General features: G+C 35.1%; 3 protein-coding genes across 4 annotated transcripts in view; 2 read left to right on the forward strand and 1 right to left on the reverse strand.

Moving 5' to 3' along the window:
• LOC130636836 (probable E3 ubiquitin-protein ligase HERC1) overlaps positions 1–19,415 on the forward strand; it is a 46,574-nt gene extending 27,159 nt beyond the window's left edge. For both annotated transcript variants that reach the window (XM_057446693.1, XM_057446688.1), the window contains exons 39-62: positions 43–228; positions 480–570; positions 924–1,035; positions 1,280–1,340; positions 1,808–1,990; positions 2,324–2,454; positions 3,273–3,347; positions 3,702–3,823; positions 4,370–4,652; positions 4,824–4,931; positions 5,243–5,419; positions 9,794–10,054; positions 10,626–10,956; positions 11,175–11,356; positions 11,466–11,621; positions 11,962–12,187; positions 12,903–13,157; positions 13,894–14,105; positions 15,050–15,210; positions 15,730–15,895; positions 16,511–16,762; positions 17,306–17,670; positions 17,852–18,023; positions 18,573–19,415. In XM_057446693.1, coding sequence (XP_057302676.1) covers positions 43–228; positions 480–570; positions 924–1,035; positions 1,280–1,340; positions 1,808–1,990; positions 2,324–2,454; positions 3,273–3,347; positions 3,702–3,823; positions 4,370–4,652; positions 4,824–4,931; positions 5,243–5,419; positions 9,794–10,054; positions 10,626–10,956; positions 11,175–11,356; positions 11,466–11,621; positions 11,962–12,187; positions 12,903–13,157; positions 13,894–14,105; positions 15,050–15,210; positions 15,730–15,895; positions 16,511–16,762; positions 17,306–17,670; positions 17,852–18,023; positions 18,573–18,737 — 4,433 coding nt within the window. In that variant the 3' untranslated portion in view covers positions 18,738–19,415. The remainder of the gene's footprint in view (positions 1–42; positions 229–479; positions 571–923; positions 1,036–1,279; positions 1,341–1,807; positions 1,991–2,323; positions 2,455–3,272; positions 3,348–3,701; positions 3,824–4,369; positions 4,653–4,823; positions 4,932–5,242; positions 5,420–9,793; positions 10,055–10,625; positions 10,957–11,174; positions 11,357–11,465; positions 11,622–11,961; positions 12,188–12,902; positions 13,158–13,893; positions 14,106–15,049; positions 15,211–15,729; positions 15,896–16,510; positions 16,763–17,305; positions 17,671–17,851; positions 18,024–18,572) is intronic.
• Positions 18,778–21,563, forward strand: LOC130648656 (uncharacterized). Its single transcript, XM_057454747.1, has 4 exons — positions 18,778–18,786; positions 19,017–19,262; positions 20,006–21,019; positions 21,405–21,563. Exons 1-4 carry the CDS (start codon positions 18,778–18,780, stop codon positions 21,561–21,563), a joined length of 1,428 nt encoding a protein of 475 aa, XP_057310730.1.
• Positions 21,557–24,566, reverse strand: LOC130636987 (peptidyl-prolyl cis-trans isomerase B-like). Its single transcript, XM_057446845.1, has 4 exons — positions 23,511–24,566; positions 22,720–22,780; positions 22,169–22,386; positions 21,557–21,847 (listed from the first exon to the last, which is right to left on the reverse strand). Exons 1-4 carry the CDS (start codon positions 24,108–24,110, stop codon positions 21,710–21,712), a joined length of 1,017 nt encoding a protein of 338 aa, XP_057302828.1. The 5' UTR covers positions 24,111–24,566; the 3' UTR covers positions 21,557–21,709.
• Between the last annotated feature and the right edge of the window lie 146 nt (positions 24,567–24,712).

Genomic DNA, 24,712 nt, shown 5'->3' on the forward strand with positions numbered 1-24,712 from the left:
AATATAGAATTTAATTTTTTATTTTCTGAAGTATTTATTTAGATATTGTGTTACTCATGAGCAAACACATGGCACCACAGCTAGCTGAATTATTGGATGCTCTTTCAGTCTGTGTTTATTCGAACAACAATGGGTTAAGAAGGTGGTCCATGACAAAGTTAGAAGTTATTCTTACCATTCTTTTGGAACCAAAGATGGATCTTTTTTGCTCTTGTCACCCCTCTGAGTGTAAGCTTGTTTAGTTTAAATCTCTGCTTTAAACTGTTAAGAAAGATTACAAGTTTTAAATTTTCAGTTTCTACAATTTATTTTAATTTTTTTTTTTTGGAGTATATAACTCTCCACAGTTGGTCCTTTATTCAAAAGAGATAGTCATGAACAAATACTTGAATATTTCGATGTGGAAAATTCTTGGCATTGCATTGATTTGGAAAGACTGCTAGCTGCTGTAGTAAATTGTTGCTTTTAATTTTTCGTAGCTTTGAGAGAAGTTGCCATGGAATGTGAGTGTTTGGTCAGTAAAATACACGCTTTTGCTTGGAATAGCAAGAAAAAAATGTTTATTGCCAGGTAAGTTTGACACTGATTAAATTAAATATAGATTTACACAAACTGTGTTTCCTCATATTAGTTGCAATCATAAGTTTTTTGTTTTTTCTTGCTTGCTGAACGTTCAAAAACGAAGCGTCATAGCAATTCCCAATAAAAAAAACTCTGGTTCATTTTGTTTTCTGAAGAGGAACTACCACACAAAATTGCAGATTTTTTCAAACTTTTTTGCATAGAACTGCGGAAGTTTCCTTTTAAGATAGAACATCCAGTGGTTACAAAATAATGTCAAAATACTTAAAGCTCTTTGATCACGCTGTTAGTAAGTTTAGATATAACATTTAGTGTTAATGTAAGTTTTTTGTTTTTTATAGTGATGGTGAAGGAAATATGGTTGTGGACCGATTAACTGATCTCTCAAGAAATGTATTGTCAAGTAGATTTCCAGCTGGTGTTGCTGGCGACATCACAAACATGAAATTTAGTGTAAGTGTTCATCCATCCAATACAAAAATACCATGCTTATATCTGTAGCGGGGAGAAAATGAAACGGTTAAAGGATAAACTCGGGATCCTTTGGTGATGTTGTATTTTTTTCACCGCCGAAGCTGAACTATGTGATTCACATATGATCTTGTATAGCAAACATTATTTAGTCCGCTGGGAAGTATGATCTGCATCTTTAAATAATTCCATTTCGTGTTTAACGGTTTTGCTTCTTTCACATTAGAATTCTGGATCAACTGTGGTTGGAACAGTTAATGGATGTTTGTATATGGCTTCCATAAAAGGTTTTTTTGATTGGTCTTTCTATTGCTTTAGCTCTGTACAATACAATCACACAGGTTTTGAAAAACATTTATGTTGCCAGGAGAATTTTTGTTACACCTTTACATTACACCTTTTAAGTTGCTAATTCTAGTTTTGGTTCAAAACCCAAGCACTTGCTATTCAACTCGCTAGGCTAAAGATTGAGGAAAGTGAAGCAACAGAGGCCTAAACCTGGATAATTAAACATGAAACATGTAACCTACACAAAACAGGGTGACAACTCCTCCTTAAATTCCCTAAATAACCTTAGAAAAATTACACTTGGTAAATTTTAAGCAAAGTTCAACGCAGAAATAGATTAAAATCAAAGTTTTGCCTGCAGCGACTGTGGCAAAAATACAAAATATCATACTTTTTTTATACTAAGGTTTTATTTTAAGCTCCATGTCAAAAAAACTGTCAATTTACACAAATTCCCTTTTTTTAGAAGTAATTTTTCAAAGTGTTGACATAAGCAAGGTTACATGCTTCGAATGGTTGCAACCAATTTCTGAATCCACTTCAGAAGATCTATTGCTTGTGGCTACTGAAGACGGTAGTGTACAGTCGATTTGTTTTGATGAACAACAGAAGTACGTCACCAAACATCTGGGTCATTGCAGTTACAGAGGTAATCTTTCGATTTTTATTGGACATTTGCTCTATTAACTTGCTTATTTGGCGATTACATCGTGTGTACAGGAAAAATCATTGAAATTAAACAATAATGAGATGTTTTCTTGATCAAATTTGGAACTACTACATGCAAATGTAATAAGGGAATGTAAAATTAATTTGCATTGCAGTGTAATTTACTTGCATTGTAATGCACACTGAGAACAATGTTTTTCTTTTGCCTGAGTAAAAGAGAGTGTCAGACTGATTTTTCCGATAACAGAATTCAGCCCACTGTTTAGTAATGATTTAACACAAACTCTCCATCACAAATGTGTTTCTTGTTTAGATTTCGTGACTTCACTAGCATGCTGTGGTTCTGTGAGTAGGAACTGTTTGGTAGTTGGTTATTCTAGTGGAATGATGTTTACTGGTAGCACTGATGAAGAAACATGGAATACTTGGAATCACCCTCACACAGTAAGGTTTTGTGTGAGAGATTAATGTTTTTGCATGATGGGATGAATGTTAAAGTGGAAATAAAAGTCGGCCACAGGGAAACATGCTCTTTAGATTCAATACAAGTAGATGAGTAAATGGGTCCTTGTAGTTTTTTTAAAAATCGTTTGCAGAGAAACGTGCTCTGAGGTTTAAATTTAAGTGGATGAATAAATGAATTCTTGTAGTTTCTTTGGCGAATTGTCTGCAGGGATACATGCTATGTAGTTTCTACACAAGAAGTAAGTAAGTGGATCCTTGTAGTTTCTTTAACAAATTGTTTGAAAGGAAACACGCTCTGGGGTTTCACTTAAAATTTGAAATATTGGAGTATGCAGAAAGTGTCCAATGCTATAAAAAAAATAAGGGGATAAGGGCTAACACCAATCAGCTTATTCAAAAAACGTTAACGGTAAAATAAAATTAATATCAATTTTACTTAACTTGTTAGTGGAGTGGTTGCCAAGCCTCCTTAAAACTCCACAATTCTTTTTTTAAAAAAATTTTTTAGCATATTTTTTTCTTAAATCTCAACAATTTTAGTTCTACAACCTTTCCCCTTTTTTCATTTTTAAATGCATGGAAATGCTACATTTCATCTTACCTTCAAAATCCCCTCAAATATTCTAAATTTCTTTGAAAGAATTATAAAAATTCTCCGTGTTTTTTATGAAAATTCCGTCATCTTCTCAAAAACGGTTAAAATCTTGATGTAACATTGTTTTTCTTTATAACTTCCTAAAAAGGATTCTATTTCTGAAGTAAGAATTTCCGTTAGAAACATGTTTTCTTTATTTTAGCTTGCAATCAATGGGATAAAGTTTGATTCATCAGCCACATGTTTTGCCACTGTTAGCAATGATCATGTTGTCAAGGTAACAGAACAAAAAATGTGTTACCATAGTAAAACAAGTACTGTACAATGTTAGGGCTTGCAGTATACCTGGAAAAACTGGAAGTTTTGGTTTTCTTTAAAAATATCAGGGTCATTTGAAGGATGACTTGAAAGAAACTCAGAAAAAAAATTAAAAGACGGTTGTTTGAAAATAATATGATATTTGGAGAAAATATATAGGAATTCATCTAGTCTCTTTATTGTTATTGTTACTGTTATTTTACTTTATTGTTTTTTTTATTTGTTTATTTATTTATTTTTTTGAGGGTGGGGTTGTTAACTTCTTGCGATATCTATTTTTGTTTTTTTTTCATTGATTTCATCGTATGTACAGGTTTGGGCTGCTGGCCAAGAGAGATTGGCGCTACTTCATACACTAGAGTATGATCGCCAACTACCAACGGTGTTGACATGGAAACCATGGAAAACAAAAGAGCAGTATTTAGAAATTGCAGTGTAAGGCTTCTTTTACACTATGTTGATTCAACAACTTTACACCCGGATAAGAGTTTTTAATACGCTATGATATGGTCCTGTTACTATTACGGGAGTTGTAGAGGGTACCACACCCTGTCTTGTTTGCATATGGAAGGAATGCAATGTTGTGCACCCGGTGTAAAGGAGAAGGAAAATGGCTTTTCAGCAGTGGGTTATGTATTTTTTATACCCTAAAGAATCGAAGTTTAAACCTTTTTTAATTCAGTTTCTAATCTTGAAGTAAAGCGTTTTAAGGTTATCACGAGTGAATAATAATAAAACAGGAATTCATAAGAACTCAAACGATAATATTAAATCTAGATTATTCTTGTTTCTTCAAAATTAAAGGCCTGTAGTATATAATGTAAATCAATTAGACTAGGCTTTCCACTTATTTAATATTTCGTCGATTGTCATCTTTTTCACTTCAAATCACATTCCAAAATATAAAAATTAGATATTAAAATCATTATCGAAGATCTATAGTTTAGTAGTTTAGTTATTAAATGAATATTTCCTTTTTAGAGGTTATGCAAACGGCACAGTTAATATCTGGAAATTTTTAAAACCAGAGAAACCATCTCCCCTTACTGAGAACGACTTTCACGTGAAATCAGAGATCGATGAGCTGTTGTTAACCGACATTGATACCTACGATAATCAACACGCCATATTTTCTGCTGACTCATTACATTACCAAAACCTGTCCAATCATTCGTCAGCTATTGCAATGCTCTCCTATAATAAAGTTGGATCGATTCTTGCGTCTGCTTGCCAACGCGGTTTGATATATGTGAACCTTTTGGAGGTTTGTAACGGCATGTTTATAGTGTTAAAGCCAACCATTTTTGTTCACTAGGAGTTTGTAAATCTAGTTAAGATTTCCATTTATAAAGAGATTTGAATGTACGTCTCTAATGCTTGTCTTTTTCTTGCATAGTTTTTAATTTATTCCAAAAGCGTACCTTTTCATTGGTAGGATCAAACAAAGGGAGCCAATCAGATTAGCAAGAGCAACGCACCAATCACGTGCATGTTTTGGTTGGATGATTCTTCCTCACTTGCATATATTGGTCAATGTTCAAAGGTAACTAACGAAAATGTTGCTGTAATTGAGCTGGTAACAATCATATGGTGAATCCAGTGCCTCCATTCAGTGTATACTAAGGTCGATATCGATAGCACAGTATACAGAAGGGCGACTTTTCATAGGTCAAACTCTTGCGAAGAGACCCAAAGCTCGTCATAAAAAGTTATAACACATTCTTTTTAATTTCTTGTCATGTGTATTCTTTAAGAAGGTGAAAGTTTTAAGCTGGCCTGGGTAGTTTTTCCAGAGAAACAAAGATAGCGTTCACTGGTGATGTCGTTAACAACTTCTTGCCATTTTTTTCTTAGGACATCATTGTTGTCAACGTACCACTTATTGAGGAATCGACAGAAACCGTGTTAGAACAACATGTGAAACAAATACTAAAAGATTTGAAAATAAAATCAAAACGAGAGGGCAAACATTTTTCGCTGTTTTTAAAGTTTATCCCCCATATGTTGAAAAGTCAATACAAGTTTGAACAGGTATGCTATCTGTGGAGGAGTGCAAAGTAAAACTCCATCATGTTGTAAACTAAATCTTTTAACCCAGAAATTGTGATTTTCTTTAGTAGGCAGTATTATTTACCCTTCAATACCCTCATTTCTTAATGACTTGTGAGGTTCTCTTATGGTGATAAACTTTGTATATCTATTAACAGTCAAGCACTAAGTTGGGCTATGTTGTGGCGCCGTAGATTAGTGGTTATAGCTCTCGTACTCTGTGCGGGAGACCGGGGTTCGATTCCTCTTGACGGCGATTCAACATGGGCGAGTGAATGTTACCATACCATAGGACTCTCCATGGCCCCTCCTGGAAATAATAGACAGGGTATATCCCTCGATATTTGTGAGGCTAGCCATGTAAAATATGCACATCTATCTATCTATCATGTTGTCAACTTTTAAAATCTATAAGAATATTAATTAAAGTTTGCCATAGTTCAATTCCCCGTTCCCTCTATACGGCTAATTCGCAATGCATTATGGTAGTTGTATTCTACAGTTTTCCCTCCCAGAAGCGAGAGTTTGTAAATAAATAACAGCATTCTTTTTATTGTGGCGATAATAACAAAAAGCCGTTATTGTTTGTGATAATTTTCAAATCTCCTCAAGAAAATCATTATCTCCCTTATCCAAAACCCGTGTTATTGATGTAAACATTTAAATATTGTTAGTTAGTGAGGTTTTAGGAGTGAAAGAAGTCGAAATGGAAGTAATAAATAAGGATACAGATTTAGATATAATTTTAAGCTCTACAGATCTTGGGCCTAGCTTTTCTCAAAGCTCTTGTGTGGTACCAAGACCTGTTTTTAAAGAATTAACAAATGCCGAGAGGGACGAAGAAGTGGAGGAAAGAACACACGAAGATATAAGTCAATGGTCAACTGATCTTGCAGCTATGCCTTCGATCACCCAGGAGAAAATTCACCAATATTTAGTTCTTGGAAATAGCTGTGATAGCAAGCCGAAGGGTGCTACAAAGCATAAAATTCTTGGATACCAACTATTCAAGGAGAGCTACGTGAAGAAAGTGAGAGTTAAAAGTAATGTTATGGCTGAAAAATTAACTTTTCTTGTGAAATGTTTTGTAGCTGCTTCCATGAAAAGAGAAAAATATTCTGTTTATGTCCACCTGTGTCAAAGAAGTGGTGATATTTTGTATGCGAAATGTTTATGTAAAGCTGGAGCAGGAGGATGCTGTAAGCATGTCGCAGCAGTTCTATTTCAATTGGTTGAATACAAACAGTTGGACTTAAAAATTGTCCCTGATGACAAGACATGCACAGATTTGTTACAAAAATGGCATGTACCTGGAGAAAGTGCAAATTCTGCACCAATAAAATTTTCTGCAATGGCATTCGAGAAAGCAGACCTTACGAAAGACACAAATGAAAGTCGCAAAAGACCGTTGGTCACAGGAAATAGAAAATTTTGTTCTACACCACTGTTTGCACATGAGCCCTCAACCGAAAAAGTCAAAAAATTAGCGACAGACTTATTTGAAATAGGGCAAGGAACTTCAATGGCATATTTATTACAAGGAAATGACTATAAACCATCATCATTTTATGACACATCTATAAAAGAATTTAATTTTGAACAGACAAACAGTGAAACAGTTGAATTACGTCCGACAGTTAATTTATTTTTGCAGGCTCTTGACTTTGAACCAGAAATAGCAGAGTTATCAGATGAGCAAAAGTCATTTGTAAACAATTTCATTCATGTCAATGCCGAACAAGTTCGAGACATAGAAAAATCCACATGTACTCAGTATAAATGTGATATGTGGTACACAGAAAGAAAGAAACGCATAACATCATCCAATTTTGGATCTATTATAAATAGAAGAAAAAATATACATCCAAAAAGCATATTACAAAAATGTCTAAATAAAAATAAAAACTTTACATCAGAGGCCTGCAAATGGGGCTTAGAAAATGAAGTTAATGCTCTAAACTGGTATCAAACCGAGAAAAATATTGAAGTCGAAAAATGTGGTTTCGTTATTAATCCAAAATGGCCGTGGTTAGGTGCAAGTCCTGATGGCGCAACAACTTTGAATGGGAATGCTCGATTGATTGAGGTGAAGTGCCCATATTCAAAAAAGGATTGCTCTATTTCTGACGCATGCAAAGATAAAAATTTTTTTTTACAAATATCGAATGGCAAGCCAAAACTCAAAGAAAGACATAATTATTTTCACCAATGTCAAGGTGTGATGGCAGTAACACAAGTCAATGAAATTGATTTTATTGTTTATACAAAAGTTGACCGACATGTGGAAACAATAGTTTTTCAAAAGGAAAAATGGAACAGAATTACTTTGCCTGAGCTAACACACTTTTATTTCACTTTCATGCACAGCAACATTACAGAACAACAGTGTGAGTAAATAAAATTGTTTCCTCACAATATTGTTTTGTCTTTATATTTCATGATCTAGTATATATATATATATAGTGTACGAAAGTTTATAATTTTTAGTCATTCGTATTTACATCTGGTACCAACTGTGGTAAAAAATTAACTAAATAACAACAAATAACCCATATCTTATTGAGTTCAGCAGCCATTGATAGTTTGAAAACTGTTTGTAAAATTCGGTAATTTTTTATACGTTCGATTGCTCGTTCGACATGTACACGTACAGATGCTATTCTTCTAGTTTCGTTTTCCTCTAATAAACTTAGCTGAGGTTTTCCATCTAAAAATGGTGGAATATTTAATGTTACTCCATCAGGTAAATCTTCCTCGAGCTCAAATCCTCTATCAGCCATCACAGAATCCCCAGGCTCTAGCAAATCGTATATACCACTATCTTTTGTTATTCGTTTATCCGAAAAGCGTCCACCATACAAATCAGAGACAAATGTCACTGATCCATCAGGAGCTATTCCGACTAATCCTTTTGCTGTATTATGGTGTTTGTAATTTGAAAAGGTACTGGACTGTGTGCGATATGACGTAGGCATTTCCACAAATACTTCTGTACAATCTAATATGACACGGGTATTTGGGTAACTTTTTTGAAAACATTTCGGCATTCTATTTTGTACTGTTTCTTTTGAAGCCCATATTGGAAGCATACGGAATTGTGAATGTAAAAAATCTGTCCATGTAATCAATATTCTGCTTATGTGACTTGTCGACATATTAAATCGAACAGCCATATCTTCTAACAAAAGTCCACATCGAATTCGAACCAGTATCATAAAGAATTCTTCTTCTGCGCTCAATGATCGTGATCGGCCTCGTTTTGTAGAGTTTATATTTTTTGTATTTTCAGTGGTAGTATTTGAACCCCAATATATTAGTTTATTTGCAGCTGGTTGTAAATATTCTAAAACTGCTTTGAATAATTTATAAGATTCGAATCCGGTATAAAACTTAAAGTGTGCTTCATTGTGTTTAAACCGGTCAATTGAAAATGCTATGTCACTTATAGTGGCTTGTTGTTTTTCAATAGTTTGATCAAGTTCCTTTTCATGAATTCTCATACAACTAATTTCGGCTCTCAATTTTTCCAACTCTTGTTTTAACTCTTCCTCCACAGATAATTCTGCAGCAATGTCATTTGTCGTAGCCCTCACAGGAGAAAATAGTTGCAATTTACAGTTTGTACTGTTGAGAGTTTTTCTTGGTTTGCTAGCTGTTGGTTTGATAGTTTTTGGGACTATTGTGGGAACATTGTTCATATATGTCTTCTTTCCACCAGTGAAATGAACAGAGCAAACTCTATGCGATGTAGAAGGTACAAAATCCTTTCTACTGATCATAAAAAGCCATTTCTTTCGAAGCTCTGAGTCTTTAGGAATGACATAAAAAGATAAGTCTGGATTCTTCTTTGAGTTGTTTTGACAGAGAGGTACACAGCAAGTTATCCCTCCTCCTTTACTTTTAGCTTGCAATAAAAAGCTTGAACTTGATGAAAAGTTTGAGCCAATGCTTGCAGGAGAGCCCAAGTTTTGAAAAAAACTGTTGTCTTGATTAGAATTTTGTATATCGCTTTGGTTTTGAGTAGAATTAAGGATGAAGTGTACTTGTTCGGCCATTTTTGTTACTACGAATGGTTTGTTTACGTTTTCGCGGAATACAACTACCATAATGCATTGCGAATTAGCCGTATAGAGGGAACGGGGAATTAGGTGACACATTGCTTAATTAATCAGTTTTAATTAATCGCCAATAGTTTGTGTTGCTTAACTATGTGATATAGCCTAATTAGGCTACAATAGCCTTATTAGGTGCGTGACTAGCCTTATTAGGGGCGTGACTGATTGATCAACACAAAATCAATGTTTTTCACTCTGAAAACGTTTTTTTATAACTGGTAGTATATATTCTATATTATAGAACCATGTGGGGACTGGTACGCAGCTAGTTTACTCATCCTATCTGCAGTCACTTACGAGTATAGCAATTCTACTAAAATATGACAATGTTGTTAATTTGCAAGCTGGTAGTGTGCGTTCTGAAGGAGAGTGTGACGGCCTACAATGGTTTCATTTGTTTTGTAAAACCGTTCGATCCGGGTTGGCACTTAAAAATAGAGTTGCTTTTCCTGAAACGTTTTGGGAGATGAGAAGAGAAGCGGAATTCTGTGAAATGAGCAAGGTATGTTGGGTAGCATGTGAGTAGAAATGCTCGCTTTGGAACCGACCCAGGAATTTTTTCTATAAATCGACTAGCATCATTTTTAAGAACATTTCTATCGCTTTCCATTTTGATTCTGTAACACTATATGTTGCCAAAGTTCGGATCTGTATGCTTTCGCATATCAAAAATAAAATGTCTGTCGCGCCAACATTACATTATGATTTATGCAGGATAATTGAACGATCTTCAAACGTAAATATCTTCAGATATTTACGTATGAATTAGAATTAGAAAAATAGCAAGTTGGGAATGTTATTATGTATACAATTATGTGATGAACAATCGAGTATATGTTTTCCATATTATAAATGATCATTGCAGTAAAATTGATGACCATCCCCCAAACACACTGGACTGAACTATTAAATTTTTGTCCCTGAAATTTCGGATAGAGAGACAGGGATGAAATCAATTTCACGTTTAACATACACGTTGCAAGTCCCCTCCAATGGAAAAAGTGTTAGTGATGGCATACGCATGCGCGGTACGGAAAAGAATAAAAATGTTATAATGTCTTTGTTTTCTATAGGATAACTCAGCATGGACCCTTCAACAAGACGAACAAATTATGCACTGGTTTAGCAATTCACCAAAAGACTGGGAACCAGAGTTGCCACAAAATGTTTACGTTTGGGGATCTGGGGCTCAAGGACAGCTGGCAGAAATTAGTCCCGGTCGATTAGAGCCTGATTTGGTGCCTTCCTTTACGCAAGTTCGCGAGATTGTGTGTGGTCAGAACTGCACGTTTCTTATCCAAACTAACGGTACAGTGCTTGCTTGTGGAGAAGGAAGCTATGGGAGGTTAGGCCTTGGAACGTCTGACGATGAGCCTTCATTAACACCAATTACAGAACTTCAAGGTAGAATTTATGTCTTCAGAACAATTTGTGTTTGCTTATTTACATTTTTTATCTTTTATCAGTTTGATCACATGCTTTGTATTATAATGGTCCACTTTTCCACCGTTGAGATTTTAGGCCCTGTTTTCAAATTTTATATGACTAATCCTAATTTTGTGGGCGAATCTTAAACAGTTATCAAAAACAGAAGTGTAATTATTAAGGTCACTTTTTTTTAGGCTATATCATAGTACAATTGGCCACGTCGTTAGGTAGTGATGGTCACTCACTTGCAGTGGCAGACACTGGTGAAGTGTTCAGTTGGGGTGATGGCGATTATGGGAAGTTAGGGCATGGAAATAGTGAACGACAGCGAAAACCAAAACAAATTTTAGCATTACAAAATCAACACGTCATTCAGGTAAGTTTATTTTTGTCCGTTGGTTGGTTATTCGTTTGGTTGATTAATTGCTTGGTAGTATTGAATGTAATTCCAGAAGGTTATATAAAGATACCCTGTATTTCGTTAGGTGGCATGTGGTTTTAAACATTCCGTAGCAGTCACTAATGATGGAAAAGTTTTTACATTTGGTCTTGGAGAAAATGGTCTACTTGGCGACGGCGGGAATTCACCAAGAAAAATTCCACAACAAGTGATGTCTCTTAAAGATGAGCACATTGGACAGGTACATAAAAACTGTTCTTTAGTTTTTATGATTTTGTCACTAAGTTCACCTTAAATATATTTTTTAAAATTTGTTAAAAGCATGTATGTTTGAAGCAGCATTCAGGATTCAATAGTGAAATTTTATCGGGTGTAAAAGGGATGAATAGTTAGAGCTTTTTGACCATGTTAAACTAGCTGGGCATGCTGAAAATAACTCCACTGTTTAAACTAAAAAGTGCTGGAATAGATTTAATACACAATTTTGTCTAAATGTCTGCACTTGTATTATGAATACCACGTTTTTGCACCTCTATTTCCACCATTTAAAATAATAAACAGCGCGTTTCTATTTTCTTAAGGTAGCCTGTGGTAAACATCATACTCTAGCCTTGACGTCTGATGGTTGTAGACTGTACTCATGGGGGGATGGAGACTTTGGAAAGCTTGGTCTTGGCTCGGATACTTCAAAATCAACTCCGAATCTCGTTGAAAGTCTCCGTAATGTTGGACTGAAGAAAATTGCTTGCGGTTCAAATTTTTCTGTTGCACTTGGAAATAACGGAAGCCTGTACACATTTGGACATCGTAAGTAAATAGTGGCTGATATGTGCTTTTTAACTTGAGCTCCCAATTCTTCGAACCTCCAATAACTCGAACTTCCATAATTTAAACTGTTTTTTATTTTCACTTGAACTTTCTCTAATACTTTCTTATAAAACCCACTCTAACTCGCATCCCCTATAACGCAAACATTCGCTAAGTCAAACTAATTTAATAATCCCCTGGTCTAAAATACTCGCGATAACTCGAACTCGAAAGGAAAACATTTAAAAACTGTTCTTCGTTAGAAAAATAAATTGCTTATTTGAAAGAGGTACGAACTTTCTTCACCAACAAATTTCAAAGCACATAAGAACATGTTTTTAATGAATATATATACAGTGTACTACTTCTTTTACTCGAAGTGTTTTCTTTGTTTGTTAGAGGTGCGAGTTACTTTTTTGTTTAGTTTATTCCTTTATTAAACCTCTTTTTGAAGGAAAACTAGTAATTGTGCTAAGCAAGATTTTTATTTCGCGGGGAGTATTTATGTTTAATATTGCACGAAATCAGTTGAGTAACTTGAATTTATACCCCCGTTTCTCACACAAACAATCATTTTTGCTCCCCTGATACACGTGGCACGTAAACATAACAAAATTAAAAAAAAAAAGTGTACCTTTAAAACATTCCAATTTTACTCTAACCACGTATAGATTTCCTGGTGTGATCTCTTAATGTAATTTTTTTTCTTCTGCAGCAAACTTTATTGGAAATCCAGATGCTGCAACGAAAGATACATCTATTCCGCAAGTAGTTCAACCACTGTCCGGCCACCCAGTCACTGATGTTGCCGTTGGGTGTGAGTTTGTGATCGCTTTGGATAGAGACCAAAGTCTTTGGACATGGGGAACAAACTCTGAGGGACAGTTAGGAATCGGAACCAATGAGCCCCATTATACACCATGCTTTGTGAACATTGTAAGGGATAAGAAACTAACAAGAGTCTCTGCGGGTAAGTTTTGCTCTCAGTATTGCTTGTTCTATATACCTTACTTGTACTAATATTTGCGCGTTATAAATTTCTCTACAAATTACAAGGAAAATATTAAAAGTCAAGTGTTGGATGCGTTTCTTTTATGTTAACTGTAACATTATATTCTTGAGCGTATGCACGAAAATCAGTGCGCGTGAAAATTACAATAAGCAAAAAAGTACGAAAAATGTCTACAGTCGGTGACTTCTTCCGTAACAATAAATTTTTTGATTTATGTCCGTTTCCACAAGTAGTAATTTCTATATGAGCTAGTACAGCGGAATTAGGAAGATGCTGTCGTCAGCATTTCCATTTTGCTTAAAATTTGGGTTCTTTTGTGCCCTGACGTGGATAAGTACGATAAGCGCACGCTGCTTAACTAATCTTACGCATTTACAGAATTTACATTTTTGCTGCCTTTTAAAATGTGGAGTATTGACGAGATAACAGCCCTTGCCGACTCTGAAAAGTGATTTCAGTGCTTTTATATGCACTTCATTGCAGAAGTAGAAAGTTAGAATCCACCTATGTGTTACGCAGTATATGGAACTTTCAGTTTTCTTGCAATTGCTGGAATCTTGAATTTACTGGAGTTTAATTTATTTCCTAGTGTCGGGAAATAAAAATTGCTTCCCGCCGTACTTCGTACCTTCTATAAGAAAGAATCTTTTTGACATCTTCGATATTAATAAAATGAAGTTTTTCTTCTTTTAAGGTACATCCCATTGTGCAGCATGGTCTGGTGCACTGGTTTGTGCTCGTCTACCGTTAAATTTAACACTGGGCACGCCTTCCCATATTCCACCATATTATCATACGTTGCAAAATGTGGAGCTAACAACAGTTCGTGGCCGACTTCAGGTGTTGTGGAAATTTTCAGAAATGGTGCACCAATGTTGGAAGTTAATGAGTTTAAATAGAATGGAGGTAAAGCGTTATTTGTGTCCACCAATCAGTTTTCAAGTAATCTAATCGTGTTTTGTGTCCGCCAATCAATTTGCAAGTAATTATAATCGTGTTTTGTGTCCGCCAATCAATTTGCAAGTAATCATAATCGTGTTTTATGTCCGCCAATCAATTTGCAAGTAATGATAACCCTTTTCCGTGTTCACTAATTACATTCCAAGTAATCACAATCGTTTTATTTTCACTTATCACATTATAAATAAATATAAATCGTGTTTTGTGTCCACCAATCATTTGCAAGTAATCATAATCATTTTCTGTGTTCACACATGCAAGTATTCACAATTTTTTTGTTTCCACTAATCACATTATATTATTGTTTTTTGCGCCCATAGCATGAAATAATCTTTGTTCTTTCATCCATTTATATTGAAATTCCTAAGTCTTTTCTTGCCCGTCTTGTAATGTAAGGAAAACTCAAAAGAGCATATTTTTGAGAACTATTGCAGGTACTACAATCGTAGACATAATTATTGAAACAAATGCAGTTTTTTGTACATACGCCTGTATGTACAAAACAAAAGGAACGAATGGCAAATGCTCTTCTGCCATGAGGCATCAAAGCCGCCTGCTAAAATACACGATTCTAATATAGAAACAACGTAACCAGTGTTGGAGGCAAAATTCGAAAGTAACCTTGTTTCATTAAAGTTGGAATGATTTGCTTTTGGGTCTTTTTATATATTCACTAAGCAAAGGGAATTTTTTTTTAATATGTACTTTGTGTACTATTAGTTAGAGAAATTGGGTATTGGTGACTCATACTCTTCCATAACCAATGAGAAGGTTTTATGCTTTTAGCAGGACCAGTAGCGATAGGTTTATCTTGACCAATGGTGTAACTGTGATCCATTTTGAATATATATTATTTTACTTTTATCTGATTTAATAGCATCTTATTTTAGTTTATGCAAGATGCTGTATCTAATATCTTCCACGATGGAGTGCTGAGATCTTTACTGACGATGAGAACACACTCCCTTCCGTTGGCGCGTGCATTGAGAGCAAGTTCTTCACAAACTAGAGTAGCTACACCAACGATTTCAGTAAAACGATTTGATACGAAGTGAGTACTGTTTTTTAATCGTATGAAATCTTGGACTAAGCACCATTTTTTGCTGTTGGGATAGGTTGCTAGGGAAAAGACCCTCTGGTTCGTGTTCAGCACTTAGGCGATTCGATTTATCCTTTTTTTGAAACGCGTTGTAAATCCTGCTCTAATGAAATTTTAATGCTGAAAATCACTCTAAAAAGACCGTAGTAAAGTATTCTTATGATTCGCTTTTTTTTTTTTTTTTTTTTTTTTTTTTTTTTTTTTGAAATAGCAAAATTGGTCCGCGAAAACATTTTGTGTGTGTATTTTACAGAACGAAATTCCCTTGTCAGTACGAATTTAAACGTGGTTAATGGCATCCTGCAGTTAAGATAGTGAATAAAGATTCTAATAGAAACATATAAGCTCTATAAGATCCTCAAAACCCGTTTTGTGACATTTAGCGTCTTTGCCGTTATGACTAACTTTGCAGCATGGTTAGCGCAAGAGTTTGCTCACTAACAATGTATTAAAAATGGTTTTTTATAATAGGGGGAACCCGTGTGAACCTGTGTTCAAACAAGTTGCAGAGCAGATATTAAACCTAAAACCCCCTGATTCCTTGTTGTTGACTAAAGCGTGGAAAGTTAAACTTGTGAATGAAGCAGCTGACGATGCAGGGGGTGTGTTTGATGAAGTTGTTACTCATATCTGTATGGTAAGTTGTTTGTTTTTGTGAAAAAGTTTGTTTGTGGTAAGCGTTTGTGGTAAGCGACTAAAACTGTAAATGCTCTTTGTATAGCATTGAAATATCTTTTGGTCAGAAAGTTTTCTAAGAAATAAAAATTGTTCTCTGTTAATTGTGTTTTAGTTTTTATTTGCGTGATAAGTGAAGTGTCCAGGTCGATGTATTATAAGGCATTAAGTAATAGCAGAAAATGTTTTGCTGTAAGTGTACAAGTGGCTGTCCTTCCTTCGCATTTTCTTGCTGTCAATCATTATTTCTTACACACACTCTCATTTCCAGCGTTCTATCCAACTGTTATTCTGTGTCTTAATCTGTTTGCTTTTTACATATATTTTTACATATATGGATTTTGGTGAATGTTTTCGACTTACCATGCTTCCTCAACATACTCTTCTTCTAAGTTTTTCGCACATCTAAAAAGGATTTTATGTTCTATGTCTTATAACCAGCTTTTTCCACTTGAAGAAAATTTTCTTAAAGTAGAAAACAGCCTTACTATAGACTAAATTGTGACCCACTTACAACGCCACGTGGGATACGTCAGTATAAAAACCTGTGGTGTAAAATTTTTAATTTTTTTTGCAGGAATTAGAAGAACGTAAAGAAGTTAAGCTTCTCATACCAACACCAAACAGTACAGTGGATGTCGGTTTTAACCGTGACCGATTTTTGCTAAATCCAGCAATGACGTCATATGAAGCATTACGTCATTTCAAATTTCTCGGCATTTTAATGGGTGTATCGATCCGCACTAAGAAGCCGTTAAATTTAAATCTCGCACCGAGTGTTTGGAAGCAGCTCGTGGGGATTGAGTTGAAATTGAGTGATATTGAGGAGGTAGGCGAAGTCCTAGTTTTGTAGCTATCGTAAGCGTTGGAGGTGTGTTTTGAAGCAGGTAATCCCACTCAGTGAAAATAAAGTCTTACGTAAGGGTCTGAATTATTTCATTTTTAAAGAGGCTTAAGTTCAAGATCCTGGACCAATTTTTTTTAAATTTTTATCAGCGTTTTTATTAACATAAGTAAACTACACTACCTTAGATTTATTGACCGTCCTTTCTCGCATTCAAACTATCAAGTATACGCCTGACAGGTTTTTGTCAGTCCAAAACAGACCTTGTACCACAACAATTTAGATTTTATAGGATGTATCCAATCCCTTTTACCCATTTTTACATAAAGAACCTCTTCAAATATTGATTTTTAAAAGTTTCGCATAAGTTGAAAAGCAGACATGTAGACCTTTGGTCTATAAGATTTCTTTTTTTATTTCTGCAAGCGTGAAGAAAAGTTAAACAAGGTACCGTGTGTTTTCTTATATGATGTCACCTCTGGAGAACTTATATTCTCTTGTGAATATGGACGACTTGTTTTTCTTTAGTACGACGTGCTGTTCGTCCAAAACATTAACATGCTGAAACGTTTGACGTCAAAAATAGATGATTCCAACGCCGACGAATCAATACCGCTTATGTCGTACGTCTGCCAGTCATCCGACGGACGTCTCATACCCTTAATTACTGGTGGAGATAATGTATCACTAAAACGAATGGACTGTCCTCATTATATCAAGAAAGCGACGTCGTATCGCCTAAATGAGTTTTTTCTACAAATTCAGTGTATAAGGGAGGGCTTGACGTCCGTCATTCCGATGCCGATTCTGTCGTTACTGACGGGCAGCAGATTGGAGCAGTTAGTGTGTGGTTGTTACGATATCAATGTAGGAAGCTTGAAGAAAATTGCTCGGTACCGTATCTTTTTTTACTTTTTGTTTTACAGATATGAAGGTTACCTCATTAGGACATTTTCTAAAAGTGGTTCGCCGACCAGACATTTTTAACCAATTAGATATAAGGACATTTTTTTGTTTTTAGCCTATAAAGTATGACAAACGTTTAATTTTAACCAATCAAATTTGCATTTTTAGATACCGTGAATTGTCCGTAAACGATGACCAAGTAAAATGGCTTTGGCAAATCCTGGAAAATTTTACTCGCGATGAAATGGTGATGTTCCTGCGTTTTGTGTCGGGGAGATCTCGGCTACCGGTCAACTTAAGTGACATGCCACATAAATTTCAAATAGTCGGAGCGGACAAGGTACGTGAGTGTGATCTGCGTGGTGTTTTGAAATTTCTTGTTACGTTATTAAATTTCACCCCAATTTCATGAGAAAAATGTCGAGACTAGGAAATTTTTCCTCATTTTTCAAATATGGACAAAAGTGTGAAACAGTCAATGCTCTGCAAGTCGCTACTGTCGCACACACCTAGGCCAGACAAAGAGCGTTGAAAGCTGCTAGTCACATTTTCTAGCACTTCCGCAGACTATATTAATCCACGTCGGGGCCCACGAAGGCCTCGAAAATGTAAAAATAGCCATGCTGACGTTAGCAACAATTAAAACATTTTAAGGTTCTGGACTTAAAAAAATCACCAATGGTCCTAAGTAGCAACAATTAGGTCTCTCTGAATGTGTGGATCTAATATAGAAATATCCTACGCAATTACTTGTGGTGTCGGACTTTGTAAGTAGCTGTCTTGTCTCAACATTTTGACCAAGATTTTTCCTTGTATAGTCTTTTTTTGATTGATTTTGTATTGATGTAAGAGGAAACGCCGTTGTTTTAACTCTTGTTAACACGTTTAGCCTCGTGATGGTTTGCCAACAGCACAGACTTGTTTTTTTGTCTTACGATTGCCGCCATATACGACAAAGAAAGTAATGGCAGAGAAGCTGCGATACGCCATTAACAATTGTCGAGCTATTGATACGGACAATTATATGTTAGAACAAAATGGTATGTTTACATAGCGAGTGGTTTCTAAGTAAGCATTTTTGACTGGTTTCTATCATGTCAAGGGTGAATACGATTCTTCATGCACAAACGCAACACAGGGAAATTATCCGCACTATATGATACTGGGTATCCGAAAAGTTTTTCTTACGCAGGGGTGTGAGCCAAGCAAGCAACGTCGAATTATAACCGTTTAAGATTTTGACTTTAACCTAATAGCCTAAGATCTCCAATCCAAAGTCCGCTGGGAACAAAAAAAAAGTTTGACAAATTCGGAGTGCGTGTTACTTAGATAGAAACAGATCCTCAACTTCTTTTGCTTATCATCTTCGAAATTCAAACCTACTATCCAGTATATTATGTCCAGGGTTGTGGCCAGCTCTTATCAAGTGCTGCTTAATACGAGTATTGCAGTGGTACTAATCCAGTTATACCTTGACGATTTGATAGAAACCGGCCATTATAAATTATACTCACCATGCATCATAATTTATTGTCTTGTCTGTATTTTATCCTTTTGTGGGTTGTTTATTATCTGGACTGTATTTTATTCTTTTGTAGTTAGAATTTAGTCGCATAACATATATTAGGTCTATAAGTTATTATGAATTATTATTTTCGTACTTTTAAACTTTTAAAGAAAGATTTGTGTTTTCATTTTTACCGCAAATAAACATGTGTGAAAATTGTCTTTATTTCTGCCTATCATTGACGATCCAGTTTTCACCGCTATTGAAATGAATTGGGGTTTATGTTCTTACCGCTATTAAAAAAAAGGTTAACGGGTTTATACTTCGTCTGGCTGCCTAAATACGTCGTAAACTAACCTCTGATGATCATGTCATGTATAATATGCTCAAACAGACTACCAGTCTAACCTGGTCTTTTTTATGGATCCAGCTATACTGGCATGGCTAGATCGAGGCTGATTTCCAATCCGAAAATTTGTAAAACGAATATTCCAAATGTATTTGACAAAATATATTTCGGGGAACAGTTCCAGGGATTTAACATCTGTTTATTTGTTATTATTATTATTATTATTATTAAGTCAGAAACATTGTGGTTCCATGTAATATTGAAATCAAAATGACCAACAATGATTATATTTATTAAACAATATATTTCGGAAATTTATTCCATCTTCAGGTCTAAAATATAAAAAACATATTCAGTAAAAACTGTTAAAAACATTAAAATAATAAAGAAAAAAGAGAATCACAGTCTTCGTATTCGTTTCCTTGAAGAATGTCTTAAATCAAACATAATTCCGAAATTTCTTAAGTTTCGTATCCCCGAAAATGGTTGTTTTGACGACAAAGCTGTATTGGAATTTCAACTGAAATTGCTTAGAAAGGAGTTATATAACGCTAAGAAAGATTTGTTATCGGCGGAAGAGAAACTACATGAAAATCGGGAGATATTAAAAATTAAATCATATCGTATCATACCATCAATTATATTCCATACTAGACTCGAAATTCGACAGTTCAGAAGTACACATGCAGATACGCTGAATAAGAAATTGAACAAACTGTCAGATGAGCAAGGAAAACCGTTATTTAATGTGACAAACACAGTAATTTGCTATGAATTAACGGAGAGACTCCCAAAATATGTTATGGAAACATTAGCCTTGGGTCCAAGAAACCCCATCATAGAGAAGTTCAACAAAAATGATGTGTTAACTGGTTTAGATGATTTGATTAGATTTTGCAAAGATAAAAAGATTAACGACGAGCTAATCACTGACATAAATGTTAAGACTTTGGCATACGTTAAGAAATGCAATAAGCAAAAACCATCTAAAAACATTCAAATGACAAAAAAGTATCTAAAACTCAACAACTTGATAGCAGTTCCCTTCGACAAGGGCATCGGCATTTGTGTTATGAAAGTTGAAAGTTATAACAACAAAATGAACGACATCATTGGTTTACCCCAATTTAATAAACTTACATCTAAAAGGAAAAATGAGAAGAACCCTGTGTTCAAAGAAGAAGAAAGAATTACATCTGTCCTGAAAGAGTTAAAAGTGAAGGGAAAAATCAGTGAACAGCTTTATGATAAACTAAAGCCAATAGGAAGTCAACCACCTAGAATCTACGGACTTGCTAAAGTACACAAAAATAACACACCAATGAGACCAGTTTTATCGATGCCAGGTTCTCCATATTACAAACTAGCAAACCAGGTAGCAAAGTGGCTGTCAGTAGTAGATGAATGCAACATCAATTCTTCCACGAAACAAATATCCGATCTAATTACACATCTCCAACTTGCAGAAAATGAGGAACTTGTGAGTTTTGATTATTATTATTATTATTATTATTATTATTATTATTATTATTATTATTATTATTATTATTATTATTATTATTATTATTATTATTATTATTATTATTATTATTATTATTATTATTATTATTATTATTATTATTATTATTATTATTATTATTATTATTATTATTATTATTATTATTATTATTATTATTATTATTATTATTATTATTATTTACCCAGGATAGGCTCTAATTCCTTATAGACTGTTATCTCCTGCGACTAGGGTCCTGGTGTACTTAAAGCTCCCATTTGAGCTACGAAAAGCGCAGCAATCGCTTAAGATATTAATCTTATTTTCATGCTGAAAGTTAAGCAGAAAGAATCGATTCACACTTTTATAGTCTTGCATAACTCAGTCAAGATCTTCCGCACCGACCGCGAACGCTCTACCACAAGGCCACCAGTTGGTTGGTCTTAACGATAAGCAGGAAACGTCAACTGACCTACGAAAAGCAGTAACGTGTGCGGGTGAATTTCTGTTCGCTAAAGATTTACAATAAAGACACGACATTTTTTAAAATTTGTGTATCTAATTGTTATCAAAATGTTTATAATATAATACAAATATTTAACCTCATCTCCAGGACTTGTTAGGCTGCCCAACAAGTCCTGGGGACAAGCTATTTTCTCCCGAAAATCGAGATGTTTAAATCGTAGCAGGTTGCGGACCAGCATCAAAAGGTTGACTGACGAATATGCTTTTACTGTATGCAATTTTGACGTCTTCCACAGGTTTATCGCCGCCTGGTTGTTTGGGCGTGTTTTGAATAGCGTTGACGACATCCTAAAGGTAAAGCTTGTTAATGAAAACTTCAACCTCTCATCATATTTTACCGTTGATGAGAAAATTAAAAGGATACGCCAGGCGCCCTAATGTTAGTGTGTTTGTTGCATTCAAGAGCGGAAAAAAACAACCGACCTGACTGTGTCCGTTGGAAAGGTCAAAATGTTTAAAAAATTGGGAAAGTTTTCAAAGATTGATGCATCCGGAAAAAGAAAGTTGCGTCGATTTGTACCATTATTTTTGATTAACAAGTTTGCGAACTGTTTCGTGAAAAAAACCACTAACAAACCAGACAGCATTCAAACGTAGTGAAGAACTTACCATTCCTTGCAGAACTTTACCAAAGCAGACGTGTTTTCCGTTTAGCCAACTCGTATCAGCCGTTGTTATAAAGAACTGCGAGTCGTTCGTATCTTTTCCCGCATTAGCCATACACGCCCACCCTGGTCCATTCATTTTCACTGAAAAGTTTTCGTCTGGAAATTTATCTCCGTAAATACTTCTTCCGCCTGTTCCATCTCCGCGAGTGATGTCTCCACCTGTGAGAAAAAAAATTCAAACTACAGATTTTTCATAGGCCATAACATTTTTACCTTTTTTAACTAACGTGTCTCGAGGTATTGATTGATTTTTTACAGAAGAAATTACAGAAATTCGCCCATCGTTACTTTCAGCTACCATCATTTAGCTTACGCAAATTTTCCCACCCAAGCAAAGTGTGTAAAATAAATTGCATTTGCATTTTCGTGTGTCCATAGAACGATATTTTTCTCACGCACAGACAGAGACAGAATACGGGTAATAATATTAGAGAAGACAGAATAAAGAAGAAGAATCGAATATCATGGCATGTTGTATTCAAACTCAATTACCTTGTATCATAAAATCTTTGATGACACGATGGAAAATGCTTCCACGAAATCCAAATCCCTCCTGAAAAAAACGTAAATCAAAAAATACACGTAAAGAGACAAACAAGCAGAGGAGATTAGACTCCTGTTCATCTCGGGAAATATTCTTTTATTCGCTTTAAACAGTAAGAACACTTCAAGTTTAGCCTAAAGTGAGCATAACACAAACACTAACACAATTCTTTGGGACAAAATTCTCTTAGTTGTTGCTTTCCAAGTTTTTAGTCTGGTAAGACAAACTAACGAATTCCAAAAGAGTACCAAACAGAGCAGCTAAAACGGCGAAAAACAAAGCGAGTATATCAGGTTTATGCTAATGCTAATCTCGACCTAGGGACTTCCCAACACCTGTCAGAGGGAGTAAAGTTGTAGGTGTAGATGATGGGGTTAAAATCTCAAAATATGGCACTTCCAGACTGGCGTGAAAGCCAAACAAGTAATTTATGGAAGCGTTTCTTACTTTCAACAAAGTCGAAAAATCACTAAAATGAACCTTTCGTAAATTTGCGATTAGCGACAGTTCTTGTGATTCACAATAGTACGAAAAAGCTTTAATCGTGTTAAGCACTGCATTTACTTTTTCTTATAATTCTGGTGCGACGGACCTGAGGAAGATTTCTGCGGGTAAAACTTTAAAAAAACATTTAAGCTTAATTTTGGATGTTTCTACGCAAATTTACAAAAATAAGTTACTAGGTGACGTCACGTTTTGCATTTCCGAGATAACATAAAAAGGCGGGAAATTAACTTACCGAATGATCAGCAAGTGCTACAAAATTAGTTACGGTCTTCGGTACTGTGTTCCCAAAAAGCCCAATAATGATTTTTCCGAGTGGTCTGTCGCCGACAGTGATGTCAAGTTCCACTTCCTTTGTCACCAAGTCAATAGGTGAGTTAAAAGAAGTCGGTTGTTGTCTTGCTTCTGGATTTTCAAGACCACGCTCCTGGTAAGAACCCTGGGCTTCCCCGTAATCCCCATGTTCGCCGTGATGTAGGAAATTCCCCTTTGTATCGTCCATTTGGAATGATTTGAGTAATTCCCTCACAGAAACGTCATCTTGTCCCTCTTGTAAACTCTTTGCCAGTCCACTATCTTGTGAATTGACTTGATTCAGTAAATCGCCATTGGCGTCTAAATTACTGCTAGAGCTACTGTCTGAGACATGTTCTGGGATTCCTGCTGCACCAATGCCAATGTTAGAATTCTGCTCACTGAGAGAACTCTCTAATTGGCTTGATGCTGCCCCTCCAAATCGAGGATTCAAACCACCGCCAAATGGATTCCCATCAAACTGACAGTATATAACGTTAATTGTACTTATAATAATAAAAATAAAACTTTCAGGCCGCATGTTTATGTTCTCATAACGTTTTTTTCCTCTTTAACACACCATTCTGTTTCTTTTAAAGTCGCAAGCTAAATCGGTATTAATAAAAACTTCGGTACCAGATCCTCTGTTTATTTTTTAGTGGATTCAAGTTTAAAGAGACCGGGTAAAAGAATGTGAAATTCAAAATTAAAAATGGCAGCTTTATTGTTTTGGTACTGAATGTGTGTTTTCGGCACCTGTAAAGTGAATGCCACAGTTTGAACATTCGATCATACCCAAATATGCGAGTTCAGAAGCTTCTGCATTAACATTCGAACAAACGTTCGAAAATGGCGACGAATTATTTTGTAAATCATACTTTGGTCGTGAAAGTTTATTATTCGGTTGTGTGAATTCTTCGGTCGTGATAAGTCGTTCTTCGTTCGTGTTTCATTTGGTTGTGGTAACCGAATAATGATTCGGTTGTTGTATCTTATTAGTAAAAAAAAATGGACAAAAAAAAGTCGGCAAAAAATAAAAGTCGCCAAAAAAATTTAGTCACTGACATAATATAGTCATTTTTTTTTTCGACTAAATTTTTGAATTTAGTCAATTTTTACCGACTGATTTCCAGATCGGAAATG

Source organism: Hydractinia symbiolongicarpus, chromosome 1, assembly GCF_029227915.1.
Source record: "Hydractinia symbiolongicarpus strain clone_291-10 chromosome 1, HSymV2.1, whole genome shotgun sequence".
Lineage (NCBI taxonomy): Eukaryota > Metazoa > Cnidaria > Hydrozoa > Anthoathecata > Hydractiniidae > Hydractinia > Hydractinia symbiolongicarpus.

Bases quoted from the DNA above. Each gene is read 5' to 3' on its own strand.
- LOC130648656 (XM_057454747.1), top strand. The intron at 19,263-20,005 runs GTATTTTATTCT...AAATTTCTTAAG, and splicing joins GGTTGTTTATTATCTGGACT to TTTCGTATCCCCGAAAATGG. The intron at 21,020-21,404 runs GTGAGTTTTGAT...ACACTTTTATAG, and splicing joins TTGCAGAAAATGAGGAACTT to TCTTGCATAACTCAGTCAAG.
- LOC130636987 (XM_057446845.1), bottom strand. From the start codon at position 24,110: ATGCGGCCTGAAAGTTTTATTTTTATTATTATAAGTACAATTAACGTT. The intron at 22,387-22,719 runs GTAATTGAGTTT...TTTTTCTCACAG, and splicing joins CAAAGATTTTATGATACAAG to GTGGAGACATCACTCGCGGA. The intron at 21,848-22,168 runs GTAAGTTCTTCA...CTTTACCTTTAG, and splicing joins GTAAAGTTCTGCAAGGAATG to GATGTCGTCAACGCTATTCA.